Here is a 21,099-nt window from a genome sequence, read left to right as displayed (position 1 = left end):
CAAGAAAGGCTAGTCCATCAATACAGAAAGTAGATTGGTGGTTTACTGGAACTGGGTGTGAAATGTGGATTAGCTGTAAAGGGGTATAAGGGATTTTATTGCAGGGGATGAAAATGTTCTAAAACTGATTTATGGTATTGGTTATACCACAGTAAAGTTACCAACAATCACTGAATTATATACTTGAAATAGGTGAATTTTATGGTATAAAAAAATACCTCACAAAAGTTATTTTTGGGACGCCTGGGTGGCTTAGTTGGTTAAGTGTCTGCCTTCGGTTCAGGTCATGATCCCAGGGTCCTGGGATCAAGTCCTACATTGGGCTCCTTGCTTAGTGGGGAGCCCACTTCTCCCTCTGCCTGCCACTCCCCCTACTTGTGCTCTCTCTCTCTGACCAATAAGTACATAAAAGATCTTAAAAAAAGAAAAAGGTGTGTGCGTGTGTGTGTGCGTGTGTGTGCATGTGCGCACGTTTTTTTAAACCGGCTCTTAGTCTAAGAGATAAAAGCAGTTAAAAGCTACAAAGTCTTCCTGGTATATTTTTCCAAACCCTCTAGCCTCAGTTTCCCAATCTGCAAAATATTCTTGTGCAGGGGCCACGCTAATCTCTGCATTGTTTGAATTTTAGTGTATGCACTGCCCAAGCAAATACAGAATATTCTCTCTCTCTCTCTCTCTTTTAAGATTTTATTTATTTCTTTGAGAGGGAGAGAGAGCCAGCACAAGCAGGGGGGAAGGGCAGAGGGAAAGGGAGAAGCAGGGTCCTTGCAAACCAACCAACCAACCAACCAACCAACTAACCCCTGGGATCATGACCTGAGCCCAAGGCAGAGCCACCCAGGTGCCCCTAGAATATTCTTAATAATAGTACCTACCTCTTTAGGTTATCGGGATGATTAAATAAGATAAGCTTATGAAGCATTTAGCACAATTCCTGACATAAGATAAGCAATAAATTAATATTAGCTGTAGAAAAAAATTTTGTGTTTCAATGGAAACTATACATCACCTCTAGCACACCCTTTGGGTTCTCTGATTCTAGCCGTGTTTCTTGTCTTTCAGCTATTTTGAGACTCCTGAAAGTTGTAGGTAGCTGATAGCTAGGTGAACTTTGTCCTGTCTGGTAGAGATGCAATTAACTTCCTCCCTGTGGAAAAATCAATTTTGTCTCTATTTGTAATTCATCTCAACATTACTTTATTCCATATAAATGTGTGTTCTTTTGATTTTTCCTTTGAACTCGTTATTACATCTGCTTGGTTCCCTCATATCATACAAAGAAAATAAAAATCTTAACACGTGTTCATTTTTATATCTGTCTGAGATTCATGATTTTTCTTTTTTCTTTTTTTTTAAATTTTTTTATTACGTTATGTTAGTCACCACACAGTACATCCTTAGTTTTTGATGCAATGTTCCATGAATCATTGTTTGTGTATAACACTCAGTGCTCCATGGAATATGTGCCGTCCTTAATACCCATCACCGGTCTATCCCAATCCCCCACCCCCCTCCCCTCTGAAACCCTGAGTTGATTTTGTCTTTTTTCTGAAATTATCTTTTAACAGTTTTGGAAGTTCCACCAAGATGCCCAATGGATTCACCTGACGGAGCCAGGTAACATTCATCAATCTCATGGGTGGTGTAAACCTGGGGCACATCTTTTTTTTGGGCTTCTAGAGGTGAATTCAAAGAGGCAATAGGACTTTGGTGTTTTTCCAAATTTTAATTTTGTTTTCTACTCATTTTGTTTTCAGTTTGTTTTAGCTGATAAATTATTCCTTATTGGAAATTTGATTTAATGGTCTGACAATTTGATGATTTTTGTAACTGGGTTAATGGTCAACAGATAACTTGTCCCTGTTGGATGAAAAATGTCAGAGACTGGTTTACTTACCTTTTCTGTTTGTGTGTTTGTCTATTTGGAGTTCAAATCAATGAAGAATTTATATCCACTGTGGACAGAACAAGTCTTTTATATGGACCATGGAGTTTTATAATTTTGTGTCTACTCTTAACCTGTGGCTGTAATTTTAAAATTTAAGTTCAAAGTTCTATTTGTACTTCTTTGTCTGTTGTCTATAGTTCAGAAAGGTTTTTACCTCTCATTGTGTGAAAGTGAAATATTTACTACCTCCAGATGGCATAAATTTGGTTATAAGGTCTCCTTAAGGATCTCTGTTCTGATTGGCTTGTAGAAATAAGCACATATATAAACTGAATATTCCTCATTTCAGAAAATAAGGAAGTTGAACTTCTAATACTTTTGATGTGCTAGATTTAAAAAGCATTCTTACAGAAACTGATACAGAATTGTTAAGTATTCAAGTTCACATGATTTAGGCAATTTTTTGGCAAATGAAGCCAGTTTAGTAATTTTGGCTTAATAAAAAGAGCAATTTTAAAAAATTTATCAGTGTAAGTATAATACAAATTTATGTTTTTATTCTACTTAGATAAGTTCTTCCTAAATGTATACAGATATGCTCCTCAAATAAGCTAGCATTACTTCTTAATTTTTAAGGTTATGAAAAATATAGATTTGTGTTTAATCAAATTGATTCATCATTCTGACAGTAATTATTTTATTATTTTATTTTATTTATTGAAAACTGTATTTCAACAGTAACTGTGTTCTGTAGTATGTCAGCTCGAAGATGATTTATAAGATGGTTAGGAAGATGATTTGTTAGATTAGGTAACCTAAGTCTTCGGACTAACACTAAATTGAGTTAATGGATATTTATTGGATGTTTAGATCATTTGTAAACTGAAACACTGATTATGGAATATAATTTTAAGTTTATATATTTTTGCTTCTTCAATTTTGGTTTTGTAATAACAGCTAACATTTATTGAATGCATAGTTCTGTAACATTTATGAGAATTACTTCATTCAATCCTCAAAACAACCTTATGAAACTGGTACTGTTAGTCTTCCACTTTTTAAGTGAGGAAACAGAGGTTTGGGGATGCTAAGAAACTTGTCCAAGGTCACATAGTAAGAAGCAGAGTTGGAAGGTAAACCCAGGTAGTCTGACTCTAGAGAATGTGATCTTAACCATAAAGCTGTACTTTCTTCGTTTGGACAGTACTACCACTGGCTAGGCTCTTGAAACCCCTTTGTAAGTTCTTCCCCTGGTTTGTTAAGGTAGGCCATATATTTGTTTTTATTTGTTTGTTTTTACTGAGGTATAATTGACATATGACATTGTATTAGTTTCAGGTGTACGAAATGATGATTTGATATTTTATATATTGCAAAATGATCACCACCATAAGCCTAGTTAACATGTGACCATACATAGTTACAAAATTTTTTTTCTTGTGCTGAGAACTTTTAACATCTATTCTCTGAGCAACTTTCATATACACTGTACAGTATTACTAACTACAGTCCCCATGCTGTACATTATATCCCATGACTTATTTATTTTGTAACTGGAAGTTTTTGCCTTTTGACCCCCTTCACCCATTTCACACCCCCTTGCTTCTTACTTTATATGCTATGAAGGCAATATAAGCATGGTTGTTTTTGCCACTTAGAGAAGTTACAAAGTCAGTGATGCATATGGCTATAGAAAGCTGGGTTATGAGCTGTGCTAATCCACTAAAATGCTGAGGTGTGTCATTGTACAATCCCACACTCCCGCTCTCACATAGTGAGAAAGAAAGAAGCAGCAGCCTCTGATGTCCAGAAGTGATCTAACACTCACAGGCCATTTGTTCATTTTAAACAATCTTACAGAATACCAACCTCAGACATGATTATCCTGAGACTATGATAAAATGGACAAAACAGAATGGACAAGACAAAATGGAATGGACAACGCTGCTTCATAATTTTGTCTACTCACATACAAGAACAAGATAACTATATAAAACCACAAAATACCAAATATCCCCTCTCTTGCTAAATGAATGACTATTACTTCTTATGCAATCATGCCCTTGACTTCTGACAGTATTCAATTTTGAGCAGATCCTTGCTTCTTTATACTCTCCCCAAATCACCCAAGGGAAGACCAAATCTTATAACAGGTTCCTTGTAATCCTCTCTCACTGAGATATCCCATGGTTACCTATGATTTTTGTTCTCCCTTGTTGCAACGAGTAGTAAAGCCAGTTTGTTTAACTACATGTATATTTCTGGTGGTCTTTGGCAGAAGGGCCTCCACAAATGAAATGGTCATTTTCCCCACGTTCCTGGCACTGCCATATCGTTAGCTACTGCTTTCTTTTTTGTTGATCTAGAGTAAGTCCAAACAATTGAGCATCAAAATAAATATTGATAATAGTGGATTTATCTCTTAGAAAAACATAACGACCCATGAATATGTTCTGATATAAATGAGCAAAATAAAGGGGAAGCTCTACTTTACATTAGAGTGACAATGAATAAGTGTAGAAGAAATGATGGAATTAGAAAATAATGGTTTTGTAAAGATCCCTGAATATATAATTCATACAAGAATCATTATGGTGAGAAAGGGGATAAGTACATGGTCTCAAAGCATCTTTTCGCAAAACTCTGATTAATTACTTATTAATTAATAAGCATGCCATACTTGCTAATTACCTTTAACTACTAATTAACTACTGATTTAATTAACTACTAATCAATGAATTCATGTAGCTACAAGTTAACAGTTATATCACGAGTAAAGGGACAAATTGACATTTTGCACTTCCTTGGTGTGCTGAGAAGAACCCAGCATTACTTCTGGGGCATTCTTGCAAAAAATGCATGAATTATAAATAAATGTTAGACAAATACAAATTGAGGGAGAGTCCTCGAAAATAACTGGCAGTACTCTTCACAAATGTCAAGATCATGAAAGACAAGGAGACTGAGAAACTGTTCCAGATGGAAGGAGACTGAAGCTAAATGCAGTGTATTTCTGGGCTGAATCCTGCACCTATAAGACATTATTGGGACAAGAGGCAAAATTCAAATAGGCCTTGTAGATTAGATGGTAATCTTGGATTGATGTTAATTTTCTGATGCTGATGGTTATACTGTGATTGTATAGGAGAGTGTCCTCATTTTTAGGAAATATGCACTGAAATATTCAGAATTAATGGGTCATCAATTCTGCAACTGTTTCTTAATGATTTAGAAATACCCACAATTGAGGAATCCAAATGAAGCATCCTCTGGAGCTCTTTGTACTCTTTTTGCATTTTTTATGTGAATTTAACCTCTTTTTTTTAAGAAGAAAGGAAGATAAAGCAAAAGTAAGTCTAGAGGTTCTGTGTGTGTCCTCTTTCCTTTAAGCTAGAACTGAATCATAGGGTATTGGCTTCCAGGAGAGGGCAGCAGATCTCTTGGTTATGTGGTTGGAGACTTGGTCATAATTTCAGTTATTATTTCTTTTTAATATTAGCATGGTCACATTTTTACTTGTTAAATTTGAATCTAGCATCTTCTGGGCTTCAACTGGGGATTCATATCACTAATCAATATAGTTTAATTAATACACAGATATTTAGGACTTACTCAAGACTTACTGAATCTCTTTACTTGACATTCTTTTTTTTTTTTTTTAAAGATTTTATCTATTTATTTGAGAGAGCGAGCAGGAGCATGGGGAGAGAGGCAGAGGGAGAGGGAGAAGCAGACTCCCCTGCTGAGCAGGGAGCCCCATGCGGGACTCGATCCCAGGACCCTGAGATCACAACCCAAGTGGAAGGCAGCTGCCTAACTGACTGAGCCACCCAGGCGCCCCTTTACTTGACATTCTTGATATGTACTTGGTATATTCTTGCAAAAAGCTTGGTATATTCATGATATAAAGTCAGGATTATGATATGTTATGTCTCAATATTTTTTCTTTTTAAAAAGATTTTATTTATTTACTTGACAGAGAGTGCGAAAGAGCGCACAAGCAGGGGGAGCGGCAGGCAGAGGGAGAAGCATGCTGCCCGCTGAGCAGGGAGCCCACCTCGGGACTTGATCCCAGGACCCTGGCATCATGACCTGAGCCAAAGGCTTAGGTGCTTACCTGACTGAGCCACCCAGGCACCTCTCAATATTTTTTCTTTGTAAAAAGTGTGTTCATCCATGTTTATAAATTAGATGCAATGTTCACGGTCTTCTTTGAAAATAGTTAATCATATTTATAATTATTTTATCTAGAGGTTTTCTTGGATTGACTTTATTTTTTTAAAAATTTTTTGAAAGATTTTATTTATTTATTTTGAGAGAGAGAGCACGAACGGATTGGTGTGGGGGAGGGAGCAGCGGAGAAAGAGGGAGAAGCAGACTCCCCATTGAGCAGGGAGCCTGATGCAAGGCTTAATCCCAGGACCCCAGGATCATGACCTGAGCCACCGACTTAACCGATTGAGTCACTCAGGTGCCCTTAGATTGACTTTATTATCTTGTTTTGCATGACATAGAAACAACCAAAGTTCCTTATCATTTTGTGTAATTCTTGTAATGAATTCTTATCTGCTCTTTCATTTTTGAAGATTATTAATAATAAGCTAGTAAGCTAACTATAATCATTTAAAATTTTTTGTCATATACGGGGGTGCTTGCGTGACTCATTCAGTTAAGTGTCCAGCTCTTGATCTCAGCTCAGGTCTTTACTTCAGGGTCAAGAGTTTGAACCCCATTTTGGGCTCCATGCTGTGAGTGGAGCCTACTTAAAAAAATGTCTAGGTGGTAGATTTGGGGCACCTGGATGGCTCAGTCAGTTAAACATCTGACTCTTGATTTTGGCTCAGTTCATGATCTCAAGTTGTGAGATCAAGCCCCGAGATAGGCCCTATGCTGGGCGTGGAGCCGTTTAAGATTCTCTCTCTCTCTCTCTCTCTCTCTCTCTCTCGGGACTTGTGGGTGGCTCGTCCGTTAAGCATCATCTGCCTTTGGCTCAGGTCAGATCCCAGGGTCCTGGAATTGAGCCGCATGGGGCTCCCTGCCCCTCAGGGGCCTGCTTCTCCCTCTCCCTCTGCCTGCACTCACGCTCACTCTTTCTTTCTGTCAAGTAAATAAATAAAATCTTTAAATAAATAAATTTTTAAAAAAGATTCTCTCTCCCTCTCTAAAAAAATTTTTTTTGTTGTTGTATACAGATAGTTTTGTATTTGATGCTTCCCTGAAAGCTTTTCAATCAACTACAAGCCAGAGTACTCCATCTTCAACAAAGGAATGTTTCAGAATTCTGTGGAAAAGGCCTATGCCAGATACTTTGGGGTACAGGTTTCTGATGGCATCGCTTAAACAATTTTGAAAACATACTAGTGGACTGAGCCAGGATTTCTAGAACTCTAGAGAAGCCAATGGTTTCATAAGACTGCTAGCCCAAGGGGCGCCTGGGTGGCACAACGGTTGAGCGTCTGCCTTCGGCTCAGGGCGTGATCCCGGCGTTACGGGATCGAGCCCCACATCAGGCTCCTCCGCTGGGAGCCTGCTTCTTCCTCTCCCACTCCCCCTGCTTGTGTTCCCTCTCTCGCTGGCTGTCTCTCTCTGTCAAATAAATAAGTAAAATCTTAAAAAAAAAAAAGACCGCTAGCCCAAGATCCATTGAAATAGAATTAATTACATAGGACTGATGAATTGATGAGGGATGATTACTGTTTTTGCTTAAAGTATTGTTGATATTTTTGTAATGTTCTATTTTCTGGATATTTAAGGAAGCCCTTTTCTTTCCTCTTAAACTATATATAACTCATAACAATTTAATAATTAAAACTCTGCTTTTTTTAAGACTCTGCTTTTGTACACTGAAATGAAACATTTGTGAATGATAGCTTGTTCTCTTTGCCTGAGCCATCTAAAATTTGGAAACTTTTATTGAATATTCTTAATTTCATGGCAATATAATTATCATATATTCATGACAATATAATTATTGGCATAGATTCAGAAAGAATCTGTTCTCCTTTTTACCGGGACATAATTGGAAACACTGGGTATGCAACCAAGGCCTTGCCTAGAGTGTTATATTTGGGGATGATGTTCCTTTAATCAGATATGGCCAGACACATCTAAGGAACTAGGTTGACTTTATGGAACCAATGCTTACAAACCCTTCCAGGAAAATTAGTTGGTATCTGGCTTACAAGGTTTTCAGCTTCTGAGTGGATAAGGTCACTTTCTTGTCAGACCCAGGAATCTTAGGATATTTGGGGAACTTTAAGAAGAGACAAATTCACACAATGGCTATCACAGCTGAAATCTGGTGTTGAGTTCTTGGTGTGACTATCTAACCTCAGAGGCTTTTAGAAGTCAATTTGAGATTTTTTTTGGGAAACCTTTCAGCAAAGCAAGTTTAAGAAGTCATAAGTGGCAAATTATCACTCTTGTTACACTAATGTAAACAGTGAAGTTAGGGACCACCTTATTTGCGATCAAGAATAATCTTCCTTTGTCCCCTGAAACAAATAATACATTATATGTTAATTAAAAAATAAAAAATAAAAAGAAATAAATGAAAGAATATTCTTCCTTTGAGATTATTTTTGATCAAAAGGGAGGAGATTATAGAAAAAATATGTGTACTTCAATGAGAAATTAAGCATTGTCTATAGTAAGTTCCCAGCTTTTTTTTTTTTAAGATTTTTAAATTTATTTATCTGAGAGAGAGAGAGAGACAGACAGAGAGAACATAAGCAGGGGGAGAGTCAGAGGGAGGGGGGGAAGCAGGCTCCCCACTGAGTAAGGAGCCAGACACGGGACTCCATCCCAGGACCCCAGGATCATGACCAGAGCTAAAGGCAGATGCTTAACCATCTGAGCCCCCAGGTGCCCCAAGTTCCCAGCTGTCTGATAAGAGCCCTGTTCATTGTCTCTGGGCTATTTATCAACGCTTTTTAAATTGCAGGTAACTGATGAATATTGCCGATGACAAGAACCAAACAATTAAGAAGATTGATTTTATTTAGACTGTTGCAATAGGGAGATCACCCAGATTCATAGATCAGAGTATCTCAGCAGGGCAGTTTTGCCTTAGACTTTTTATAGGGAGAAGTGGATACGTTATAGGTGATTTACAGTTGGGACTGTTTCGTAGTTAGAAGTCTCAGTCAGTTAAATGTTTAGCTCTGTGTCTGGCTCATTTTAGGGGATAAACAGTTCAAATCTCAGTTAATCATTCGTGTGACAAAGAACTGGGAGTTGGAGGATCTGTGTCTGGCCTTGCTGGTGGGTTCAGGCAGAAGGGGAAAAGTTTGTTTGGTCTTGTCACAAGTAAACAAAGGTAGCAACTGTAAGGCCTATGGGAGTCATGAGAAAGAGTGGACAGTGAGTGAGTCTTATCTAAGTCATTTGGGGAAAGGTGGTTCTTTTCCATCAGCCATTTCCAGAACATAAAAGGGTAGTGGGATTTCAGAAAGCAAAGGATTGGAGAGATTTCTTAACCATTGGTGTTTTCTGGGAACACAGGGCCCAGGTAAAATCCAACATTGTCAATACGTGAACTCTGCCTTGTCCTATGGAGTTCCAGTGGACTTCCCTCCTCCTCCTGTGTAAAAATAACCTCTATTTGCAATTCAGTATCTTCACTCCATATAAATGTGTGCTTCTTGACTTTTCCTTTGAATCAGTTATAACATATGTCTGGTTCTCTCATAATATATGAGTTCAATCAATTCTTCAATGTGTATTCCTTTTTATATTTGTATGAGAATCATGATTTTGCCTCTTTCTAAAAATTGTCTTTAAACAGTATGATCCATATCACTTATTCAGATTTCAGCAGTTAAACATGCATTCATTTGTGTGTGTGTGTGTGAACAAGTTAGTTTCTAAGGGTCCCGATGAGAGTCCAGGAGATCATGAGAGCTGTGGAAAGTCCAAAGCCTGGTGATGGTTACAGTGAAGGCTGACACCCAGAGGTTAAGAGTTATCAAATAGAGTGAGGTGGGATGAATTCTTTGGTGGAGATCATTCTGGATTTAGAGTCTAGAGCTCAATTTATTCAAGAATTATTCAAGAATTATTATTTCTGCATTCCTTGGTAATGACCTACATGTATGAAAACATAGAAGTAAGAGTTGAACATAATTGGGTTCAAAATGGTTCTGTCATTTACTTGCTGTGTGATCCTGGGGAAGGATCTTAACTTCCTTCTATCGGGTGTCCTTATCTGCAAACTGGGAATAATGTTAACACCTACCTCCCTCTGCCTGCTGCTCCCCCTGCTTGTGCTCTCTCTCTCTGACAAGAACAAAAAAGTACTCGGTAAGTAATAGCTATTATTAAAATAACTTTTGTAGGGGTGCCTGTGTGGCTCAGTTGGTTGGGCGTCTGCCTTCAACTCAGGTCATGGTCCCAGGGTCCTGGGATCAAGCCCTGTGTTGGGCTTCCTGCTCAGTGAGGAGCCTGCTTCTCCCTCTCCCTGCCCCCTGCTCGTGCTCTCTCTTGCTCTCTCCCTCTCTCAAATAAGTAAATAAAATCTAAAAAAAATCCCAAACAACTTTTTTATGTCCAAAACAAAGAAAGGCCTAAACTAATAATCTTTCATGAAACTGTAGAAACCACCACATCTATATTTTACTTCAGACCCATTTATACTCAGACAAGAGAGTTCTTGCTCAGCAAAGACAGATGGAATAATAGTTCATCAACTTGTCAACTTCAATAGTAGATGATGAAAACCACAAGTGCATGTTAAAACATGTTCTTTCGTTTGCTTGTTTTTGGAACTTTCATATTTGTTTTCATGTAACTTTGTGATTTTTTTTTTTTAAAGTAGGCCCCACACCCAGTATGGAGCCCAGTGTGGGGCCCAGTGTGGGGCTTGAACTCATGACCCTGAGATCAAGACCTGAATTGAAATCAAGAGTCAGACACTTAACTGAATGAGCCATCCAGGCACCCCTCATGTATCTTTGTTTTTAATAAAGGCAATTCACTAAGTCTATGAACATAATTTTATTTATAGGTTTTTATAGGCCCGTTCACATTTACAGATCATCTGACAATGTGTCCAAATTTTAGTCAGGAAAATATGGGTAATGTAGGTACACTCCGCATAGTATGTGCATATCTTTTGCCTGTATCTTAAGGTAACCATCTCAGAAGGGTCCGAGTAGGGTGCCCACTAGAGGGCGGTATGGATCTCCCAAAGGGCTGACAAACACAAACACTTCCTTGGGTCTTCCTTTCAGCTTTACACATCACCAAGGACCTGTTAATTCAGGATTGCTAAAAATGAGGCATTTGTAAACTAAAATTTGCACATTACTCGATGTCCTGTAGATTCCAATTTGGCATTATACTATGATCCTGCAGCCTGTGAGAAAGTCACAAAGCTCCTACCCGCAAGCAGACATGGGACTTGTTGGGATTCTCTCAATTTCCAGGGCTTTTTCTTATTAGCGCATCAGCAGTGTTGGTCTGAGGTGGTCGAATTGCTATTCATGCTCTTTAATCGCTGCTAGCTTTGTTCCATCATCTATTCAACATCACGTGAATTGTTTGATTCCCCCCTTCAGGGTGTTGTGATGTATTTGCATCAAAAGTAATTTCGCTTTGTTTCAGGTGTCTATCTTATTATTGTTACAGTGGATATATACAGATTCCCTCAAAATCTGCTTGTGTAGTGGCACTGCAATGGTGATGTTCTTTCAGAGAATGGAAGCTAGTTAAATAACTTGTAATCAAGACAAGTGTTGTAAAAGTATTAACTATTTTAAAGTTTATAGGACATTGTTTTATATTTTAAATGGGTAAACTCACAGTTTCTCATATGGTATATAGTAAGTATCTAGTAAGCAATTCTAGCAATAACTTTTCTGCAACTTTTAATTTGGTTCCTTTTTAATTCTGTATCATCACCAGTTCTTTTTTGAGTAAGGCCGTATACATGGGTGAGTAAAATAGTTTCTGTGATCAAAACCCTGTGAAAGTTTCTGTTCTAAACTCTTTGAGTGGATTATAATATAAATGTTTAACCTCACAATTCTTAAACATTACACAATAGCATCAAAATAATCAGTATGCGGGGCTCCTGGGTGGCACAGCGGTTAAGCGTCTGCCTTGGGCTCAGGGCGTGATCCCGGCGTTACGGGATCGAGCCCCACATCAGGCTCTTCCGCTATGAGCCTGCTTCTTCCTCTCCCACTCCCCCTGCTTGTATTCCCTCTCTCGCTGGCTGTCTCTATCTCTGTCAAATAAATAAATAAATAAAATCTTTAAAAAAAAATAATCAGTATGCGACCTCTTTCCAATTTCTCACCTTGTTCATCCAAAGATCCTGGATCTTACCCTGATCTACTTCTGTAATTGTAGTGCTTGTCTATCATGTTTCATCCTCGCCTCCCTGTATGAATACATCAGCACGAATCCAAGGACATATCTCATCATTCTATGATCATCTGGCACAAGTGTCACTTTCTCAGAGCAGCCTTCCTAGAACATTCTGTTAATCTGTGTGTCACTCTCTGTCCTATTACCCTGTTTTATTTTCTTTGGAGTAATATGAAATCATCAGTTTGTTACTTGAGAAGATTGGTGCTTCCTATGTGTCTTACTTGTTTATCCCCAGCTCTTAGATAAAATGTCTACTACATAAATAAGCACTTAGTAAAGATTGGATAAATGAACGAATGAATGCTTCACTCATTTCATTCAGTCCATGATGCTGTTCTGGGGACCGGATGACTAGATGGTTCATAGAGGCAGAAGTTCTCATCTGAGCCTGATGGCATGCTCCATGTACCTCATGTCTGAATTCCCATCTCCTATCAAGGATCTCTGAGTTGGTCTGACTGGTGAATGTTTCATATAGTTAGGGATGGTGGAAACTGTGTCTGACCTGAAGTTGTGGGTGATTTCCAAATCAAGGAAGCATGCAGAGCTGACAGGTGAGTGGGGAGCTGCAGTCCGTGGGCTCCTGGTGAGTCATATGATGGTGGAGGAGGGCCAGGGAAAGACATTGATGAAAACTGAATATATGGAGTCAGGAGTCAGAGAGTCAGGGAGATGGCAGCAGGGACGAGGGGAATGAGAGAATAAGCAGGAAGGAAGTGGTGGGCACAGAGAATTGTGTAGTGGGGTTATATTACTTTTTGTTATTGTTTAGCAACTTTATTGAGATATAATTTACATACCGTAAAATTCACCTATTAAAAGTATATAGTTCCATGGTTTTTAATATATTTACAGAGTTATGCAATCATCACCAGTCTAATTTTAGGGCATTTTTATCATCCACCAAAGAAATCCTGTACCCATTTGTGTCATTCCTCATTCACCTGCCCTTTTCTCCTCCAAGTCCTAGGCCACCACTAATCTCCTTCCTGTCTCTATAGATGAGTGTATTCTGGACATTTCAATTAAGTGGGATTATATAACATGTGGTCTTTTGTGACTGGCTTTTCTCTTACTTAGCATCATGTTTTAAAGGTTCATCCATGTTGTAGCATGTATGAGTGCTTCATTCCTTTTTATAGCCAAATGATAATATTTCATTGTGTGAATATAAAAATGTTATTTATCTGTTCATCGGTTAATAGGCATTTGGGTTGTTTTAGCTATTTTGAATAATGTTGCTATGAACATTTGCATACAAGTTTTTGTGTGGACATATGTTTTCATTTCTCTTGGGCATGTATCTAGGAGTGGAATTGCTGGGTTATAGGGTAACTCTATGTTCAACACTTTGAGGAGCTGCCAAATTGTTTTCCAAAACGCCTATGCTAGTTTGCATTCCATTGTGGGGTTATTTCTGGTAGATGATTTTATGAGTTTGTTCTGGACACTTGAGCCATCTGAGTACCATGAGAACGAGTGTGTTGTGATTCTGCCTGGATCCTGCCGTTCAGCTACTGTTGCACAAACCCCTGGGCCCCCGAGGCCCAACCTGCAGTGTTTCTAATGTACTAATGTAACCCCAGAGGTGTATTGTGATTAGTCAGTCCCAGCAAGTCCTCCATCTGTTCATGTATTAGTCATCCTTCGGAGTCCAAGTTAACACTGCCTCCTCTGCTAGCTCAGTGATTTCAATTCTGACTGCACATTAGAATCCATGGGGAGCATTCAAATATACCAAATCCAGGGTCCACACCAAACGTTCCGATTTAATTGGACTGGGATAAGGCCTGGGGACTAGGATTATTTAAAAGTCTCTTCAGGGGCTCCTGGATGGCTTTTATCTGAGTATTCGGTTGAGTATTCGGCTTTTGGTTTCGGCTCAGGTCATGATTTCGTGGGTCATGAGATCGAGCCCCGTGTGGAGCCCCATGTAGAGCCCCATGTAGGGCTCCACGCTCAGTGGGGAGTCTGCTTGAGGATTCTCTCTCCCTCTTCCTCTGGCCCTCTCCCCACTCACGCAAGCACTCTCTCTCTCTCTCTCAAATAAATAAATAAATCTTAAAAAATAAAAAAATGCAAGTCTCTTCAGATGATTCTAATGTACAGACAGGATTGAGAACCACAGCTCTGCTCTCACTAGAAGAATCCTTTCTCCTCTGAACTTCACAGCAGTTTATTTTCAGTGGCACTCACCAAAACTTTAAAAACAGATTTCACATTTAATTACAATTATTTAACATATATATTTTATTTGTCCACCTGGGCCACAAGCTCTTTGAGGACAGAGCTGTGTTTGATTCATCCTCACGTCTCCATTTGTCAAGGGACATCTGTTTATAGCACCACCTGTGCTCCTCCTGGTACTTTTCTGGAGTAATGCATAGGAGCCAGCCAGGCAGCAATCGTGAAGCCTTTCCTGGCCACCCACCTAAACTTACAGTCTCCTCCTCCCCCATTTCCCCTTCTTCCTTCCCTAATTTGCTTCCCACCCCCGGCACTCAGCCCATGCTCTATGTTTCACTTCTTATCTTCTTTATTGTCAGTCTCCACCCACCCTCTGTGAGGGTAGAGACTTTTATCAGCTTGGCTCACTGCTGTACCCTCAGCACTCAGAACAGTGTCTAGCACATGGTAGGTGCTCAATAAGTATTTATTAAAAAGAATAAATACATATGTTAGCCTATATTTAAAAAGAGGTTTAATCCCTTTCCTCTACACCAGTAAGTGAGTTAGGTTTTTTGTTTTTGGTAAATACTTGCAGTCATTTATTATAAAGCCTTCCTTTTCCAGTAAAAGTTGTATTTCTAACATAAACATGTAAATTCTGAATTCATTATGTTTTAGAAATAGAGTCCTATTTCTGAGAGAGTCTGCAGAGGTTCTGTTTAAGCCCTGGAGCAGGGATTGTGGCATATTTGGACCTGTGTATGCAAATTGGAGCAGAGGAATGGGGTCTGGGTCTGTCAGTTGAAGCTGAAGAAACCTGAACACTGACTTGCTCTTGCACCATTAGAATTCAGGTCCTAGTTGTTCCAGAGGATGATGACTGTGATGATGGAGGAGGCCAAGAAGAGCAGGTAAAGGCGAAATAAGAAGGTGTCCATCATGTGGCTGAACTGTACCCATAGATCAGCTAGCTCTGTGCTTGTCAATCCTGAGCCCTCATTCAGCTCTGCTTCTCTGGGTCCCAGCTCCTTCCCTACTAACTGCCCTGGCTCCTTTGGTCCTGTGGAGAAGATGGAGACTCAGCTGTGAGGTGGGAAGGAGACAGGATTGGGGAAGTGGGGGACTGGGGAAGCTAGGCCCAGTGTAGAGAGTATGGGCAGGGCAGACTTTCCTTACCAGGTGGGTGAGTGGGCCTGAAGCCTGGGCCCACATTCTCCTTCCAGAGCGCAGTGGGGCGGCATTTCCTTGGGCTGGTGCAGTGGAGGAGCAGAGAGTGGAGCCACCAAGGCATGGGTGGGGGCTGGGTGGTGGCCAGGTGCAGCAGGTAGGTGATGAAGATGGTCTCCAGCAGGCTGACCACCATCAGGGACAGACACAGGGCAAAGTAGACACCTGGGATGGGGGTGAGGAGCATGCATGAGTGAGGCCCAGAAGAACCAGCAATCCCCCCTTTTCTCTGTCTCACACAGAGTGCTTTCTGAGATGACTGCTTTCTCCCTTCTGCCTTAGCTGCCTCAGCAGGTCTAGCCAGTGCACCTATCTACCTTGCCTCCTTCCCACCCCCCCACTTTCCAACAGTGAAGAGGTGGGCATACTGATGAGGGGGGTGCCACTAGCAGGAAGTAGTTTATTCATCATGAGCAGGAAGACATTGTAGCCCAGCAGAAGGGTTATCTTGAATGGGGCACGATTCTCGCTTTCTGCCGGCAGGTAGAAGCTGAGGGCATCAATGGCAATCAGAAAGCTACTGGGCACCAGGAGGTTTATGACGTAGAGGCTGGGCTTGCGCCTGATGGCCACCTGGGGGTAGGAGAGAGCAGAGAACCAGGTGAAGCTAGCACTGAGGGGAGCCTGGGGGATGATTCTAGCCCCTTCCTCCCTTGGTGTCCTCAATCCAACAGGGGCTCTTTCTGGGGCTGGATGAGAGTCAGACTTCACATGACTAAAAAGACTCTGCCATTCCCACCAAAGAAAACCTATGCCAGAGCTGGCATGTTCAGAAAGGGGGGCTGCTCTGGGGGACTTGGGAGAGGGGAAGGCTGTGAGGGTTGTGGAACCCAGTGGCTTTCTGGTCTTGGGACAAGAAGTGAGAGGCTCTGGGATTTAGAAAGATCTGATGATGGAGATATGGGAGATGGGCACATCTCACAGTCTCTGGGCTTACATAGAACACGATCTGGTCAAAAAGACTGGAGCCCACAGACATCTTTGGGGTGGCCTTGTTGATGCCTAGGAGCTCCCACTCCCCTTGTGTGCGGACAATGTCACGTGAGGTGTCCACTATCTCCCACAGTTCCTTTTCCATGCCCAGCAACATGTTTTCCACTGCAGGGGAGACAAATATTCATTCAGCACACTGTTCAGCACCTGCTCTGTGCGGGGCTCAGAGAGGTGAACTAGAAAACTGCTTAACTCCTTCTCTCTGGCTGTCCAGTAACATGGCTTCCTCACTCCTCAGTCTCCTTCTTTCAATTCTGGGCTTTCTCAGAAGTCTTGTCTCCTCCTAAGTTCAACTCCCCCACCCCACCACCCACACACTCCTGATCAGCAAATACTCCACTGTCCCTTTTTAGGCATTTAAAAAAATAACCTTGCTGTGTGTGCTATTTTGTTGCCCCACTGGTTGATCTCATTTTACTCCATCCTGGAACCCCCACCGCAACTCACCTGTGTAGAGGAAAGAGCTGAAGGTGAGTGTGCAGTTCTGCTGGTCAAAGGGGAAGTAGAAGATGTCCAGGCTACAGATACTGGTCACCCGCATTGGTTTGTTATACACTATGTGACCGTCATTGGTCACATATGCGGAGAGGCCTTCTGGGGTCTGATCCACATCCATGCTAAGTGGTAGAAGGGGAGAGAGGCAAATGCTCTGGGTTTCACATCAGCTTAAGCTTCTCTCTTAGGGTGGGGCTTCCCAATGTTACTCACTATGGCCACTCTGCCATCTTTTCTGCCCACCACTTTCTCATTTCTAGAAGAAACATCTTCTAGAAATGAGAGACGGTTGATGAGCTGTGATTGTACTCCTCTCTGAAATAAGTTTTTGGTGGCCCCACTGAATGGGTTTGCCCTATACTGCCCTGGCCTGCTTCTTGCAGAAGGGTCTCTGCTCCAGCTTGCCCTGGTACCCACGATTCCACGATGAAGATGTCTGGCAGCCACAGGTTCTCAGTTGTCACAGTGAGTTTACTGATAGCACCACATTCTTCTGGATCCCAGCTGATGAATGGGTTATTCCAGATCTAGAGCACAGAGCACAGAGGGATGGTTATGGCTGAAACCTGGAGCTAGTTTATGTCAACATTTACCCTTCCATTCCTATATATATGTATTTTTTTCTAACTGTGTGCACTACAGGCATATGATAAAATTTTAACCATTCCAGAAAGGTATAACATAAAAAGCAAGCCTCTCCTTCCTCAATTCACTCCAACTCAGCTCATATCCCCAACTCAGTCTCCTTATTAACAGTTTCTTGGTTCTTTCTAGAAAATAAATTAATACATATTCCAGCATTCACTTTTACTTACACAGATGAACTCATACTTTGCACATTGTTACTCAGGTTGCTTTTTTTTTTAAACCTCATTTCCTGTTAAGCTCTGATTCCTCTTCTCTTTCTGGTGATAATGTCCCCTTTCTCTAGTTAACAAAGTCTTTTTGGCCTTTCATTTCCCATTCAAGAGAAATCTGAAACTGGGTGCTGGATACCTTTGGGGCTTGGAGCTTACTTAGGGGTTTTCAACAATACCGCCCCCTTCTTCCTTCATTTTCCATCTATGTCTTTCAAAGTTGTTTGGCAGCTCAGAAAGCTATTTGTCATCAGCATGGGCCCTATTTTGGTTGGATTTATCTATTCCCTTGGGCAATGCCAATTTCAACAAATGTGATTTTTGCAAAGGAGCCCAGAAAAAAGGGGAAAAAGAGGGAAGAGAACTAAGCTGGACTTACATACCAACTTTAACCACAGAAATGATGTCAGCAGCTGAAGTTGTTCATCCTGACCAAAAGAAGTCCTCATTCAGGATGATTAATGCCCAGAGATCAGGTCCCCCTCCAGCTCTTGCCTTTGTTTCCTATGTGGTCCTGTGTGACTATTCAGCTTTCAGTCACAAGTCTCAAAAGAAAGGTGGGTCCGAAAAGTGCAGGTTACATGGAAAATGTAGGGGGAAAGACAGCATGCGTGCCCATTGGAAATGTTTCATCTGAAAATAGGCGCAGAACTCAGGACAGATGTTCCCTGCAGAAATGTCACTGCAGTGTTCCCCTTCATGTCTCTCCACCCCATAGGATGGACATCTAACCTGTAGAGCATTCAGGGATGGATTGCTTGCCACTGGACCAGTGCGAGGTTGGGTTGCCAAGGTGAAGACTCCTTGTTCCCTACTAGCAGCCTATGGAAAGAATGCAGGAGTCTGAACTCACCACTTCCAGGATGGCAGACAAAGTGAAGGAGATGTTGACCTGAGTGGGGATGCTGTAGTTGATGACTGGACGGAAGTCCTTCTGGTTAAATATAGTCTGGAAGGCAGCAGGGTCCACCCCATGCTGGTCAAAGCCTGAGCAATTGATGGTGAAAGGGTTTGACCTTCCTGTAGGGAGCAGAGACCTATGAGTTGAGAATACGGCTTTTGTGTGTCCTAAGTGAGAGGAGTACCCGGGCTGAGGCCTGAGAGCCTCTCTGCAAAGAAAGAATATGTGGACATGGGGCAAAGCACATGAGCCCCTCCTTCCTGGGCCAAGACTTCTGAAGGCCGAGCCCTTCCTGCCAGGGCTGGGGAGCATGGTCTGGTCTGGTAGGCAAATGGTGGAAGTTGATGTGGTGAGCTGAACCAGGGCTCAGACCTTTCTTCCTGTGCTTTGTTCCCATATAAAGCCTACCCAAATTTGTATGCAAACAGCCTCTCTGGGGAGTCCTATTCCTTCCATAGTCCCAACGCTGAAGTTTTGGCTTTTGTCTGACCATACTGTTTTCTTTCTAGCTTGATTATGGCTTGTTCTTATAGTCACTGAACAAAATTTCCCTAAAATTTTGTTTCTTAATTTCCCCTTCCTGCTTTCATGTTTTCCCATTTCCTGGGAGGAAAAATTTGGAAAGAAGTCAACCTGAGTGCAACCTGAAATATGCGGGGACTTAATGTTGCACTGGATGTGAATTTATTGACTACCCACTGTGTGCTGCGCTCTGTGCCCTTCTCCAGCTCAGTGGCTTCGTGTAAGATCCATGGGAGCCAGCGTCATCATCACCATTCTGAGAGGATCTCACTAATCATTTACCATGGCTTGGTGGAGCCGGGCAATGAAATGTAGAAGCCCTTCGGCCCCTCTCACCTGCATCCCAGCCACAGAGGACTCTGTGGTTATTCCTGTAACTACAGCCCAGCAAGTTCTTCTAGTGCCTCGTCCATTACCCGCCCCCCCCATGCCAGCTAACTCAAAAGGTACATCTCCAAACCAAGGAGAAACACATCTCAGGGAAGAAAATATTGTCCTTTCCCCTCTACATCACCTTCTCTGCAAGATCTTCCTGAGTGAGGTGGGAAAAGAGCTATGTTCCTGTCACCAGGACCCAAACCACCCTGTTCATAGTTACTATATCTTGGTAGAAAGGAAAAGTTGGACACTATAAAGGGGTGGAATTGGAGAGGTGGCAGATGGAAGGTCAGTTTAGTAGATGCCTAGGCAGGCAAATGAGAGAGGGGCTGTGTGTATTGATCAGTGAAGTGGGTTTTTTTTGTCTGTTTCCAAGGGAGCCATAACATAGATCCTACAGAGAAAGAAAATGTTTAACCCAGCTATTTTAGATGCTCTCTAGTTCTGGAGAATGAGAGGGTTTTTGGATTTTGCCCAGAACAGCATTCCCATCTTTCCTTGTTCTTGCCCCATCTTACCTGGAAGCAGAAGGCTGACAGTGAGGCAGAGGAGGACTCCCCCCTCCACGGGCCACCCCCCTTCCATCCTCCTCTTCTGGACTCTTCTCTGGGGATTCACCAGGGGCCCCCAAACTCTTGAGCTTAAAGGAGCTGAGACCACACCTTGGTTCCTGGTTTTGAATAGTGCTCATGACAGGTGACCACTCCCTGGTGAGAGGCTGTGGCCAGAGAGGTCACAGCAGAGTGCTGTGCTGGTATGCCTTCCGGGCTCCAGGCAGGGGGCATGTTAGGCCAAGACCTGGGGAGAAGCACCTGTTTAGTAGCCTTGTCTAGATGAATGGTTTTAAATCTCAGTTCCAAATACCTTTCGGGGGAAAATGGGGGATGTGGGAGATCAGGCAGGTAAGGCCACTGATAAAGGTCTCATCAGGTGCTTCTGGAACTAGCTATGCCTCAGGGAAAGTGCATGGCTCACTCAGAAATGGATGTGGTGGAGACACCTGCTAATTTTGAAGGCAAGAACATGTAATTTGTTGCAGACCTAGAAATGTATCCTTTATCCACTTGTGGACATTAAGGATTATTGTCAACAGTGAGTTAAAAATATTGAGAAAGTAAGCTTCTTTTTCATGACGTCAACCTAACAGACCTCTGCCCCCACAGCTAGCACAGGTAGTACAGATCTGCATCATCCTTGTTTGCACTATTGGAACATCTTCATAAGGTTCCCTCTCTGGTTTTCCCCCAGGCCAATTCTTTTTTTTTTTTTTTTAAGATTGTATTTATTCATTTGAG

At 41.5% G+C, this 21,099-nt stretch overlaps 2 protein-coding genes across 5 annotated transcripts in view; one reads left to right on the top strand and one right to left on the bottom strand.

Annotated features, from left to right (window-relative positions):
• Window positions 1-21,099, top strand: part of ABCC5 (ATP binding cassette subfamily C member 5) — a 167,328-nt gene that overhangs the window by 27,447 nt on the left and 118,782 nt on the right. For all 4 annotated transcript variants that reach the window (XM_057306515.1, XM_057306519.1, XM_057306518.1 and 1 more), the window contains exon 2: window positions 1,569-1,617. In XM_057306515.1, coding sequence (XP_057162498.1) covers window positions 1,595-1,617 — 23 coding nt within the window. In that variant the 5' untranslated portion in view covers window positions 1,569-1,594. The remainder of the gene's footprint in view (window positions 1-1,568; window positions 1,618-21,099) is intronic.
• LOC113244166 (5-hydroxytryptamine receptor 3C-like) lies at window positions 15,289-19,855 on the bottom strand. Its single transcript, XM_057306522.1, has 8 exons — window positions 19,843-19,855; window positions 18,857-19,023; window positions 17,564-17,673; window positions 17,099-17,268; window positions 16,581-16,756; window positions 15,976-16,231; window positions 15,608-15,823; window positions 15,289-15,491 (listed from the first exon to the last, which is right to left on the bottom strand). The coding sequence occupies exons 1-8, from the start codon at window positions 19,853-19,855 to the stop codon at window positions 15,289-15,291; spliced, it is 1,311 nt and encodes a 436-aa protein (XP_057162505.1).

The sequence above is a fragment of the Ursus arctos genome, unplaced genomic scaffold (assembly GCF_023065955.2).
Source record: "Ursus arctos isolate Adak ecotype North America unplaced genomic scaffold, UrsArc2.0 scaffold_4, whole genome shotgun sequence".
In the NCBI taxonomy this organism is placed as follows: Eukaryota; Metazoa; Chordata; class Mammalia; order Carnivora; family Ursidae; genus Ursus; species Ursus arctos.
Note: the sequence above shows the minus strand (reverse complement) of the source record. Positions and strands in the feature narration are given on the sequence as shown.

Coding starts and splice junctions, on each gene's coding strand:
- LOC113244166 (XM_057306522.1), bottom strand. Junction 16,757..17,098: donor CAGCTCTTTCCTCTACACAG/GTGAGTTGCGGT, acceptor TCTCCCCTGCAG/TGGAAAACATGTTGCTGGGC. Junction 16,232..16,580: donor TCTATGTAAGCCCAGAGACT/GTGAGATGTGCC, acceptor TCCTACCCCCAG/GTGGCCATCAGGCGCAAGCC.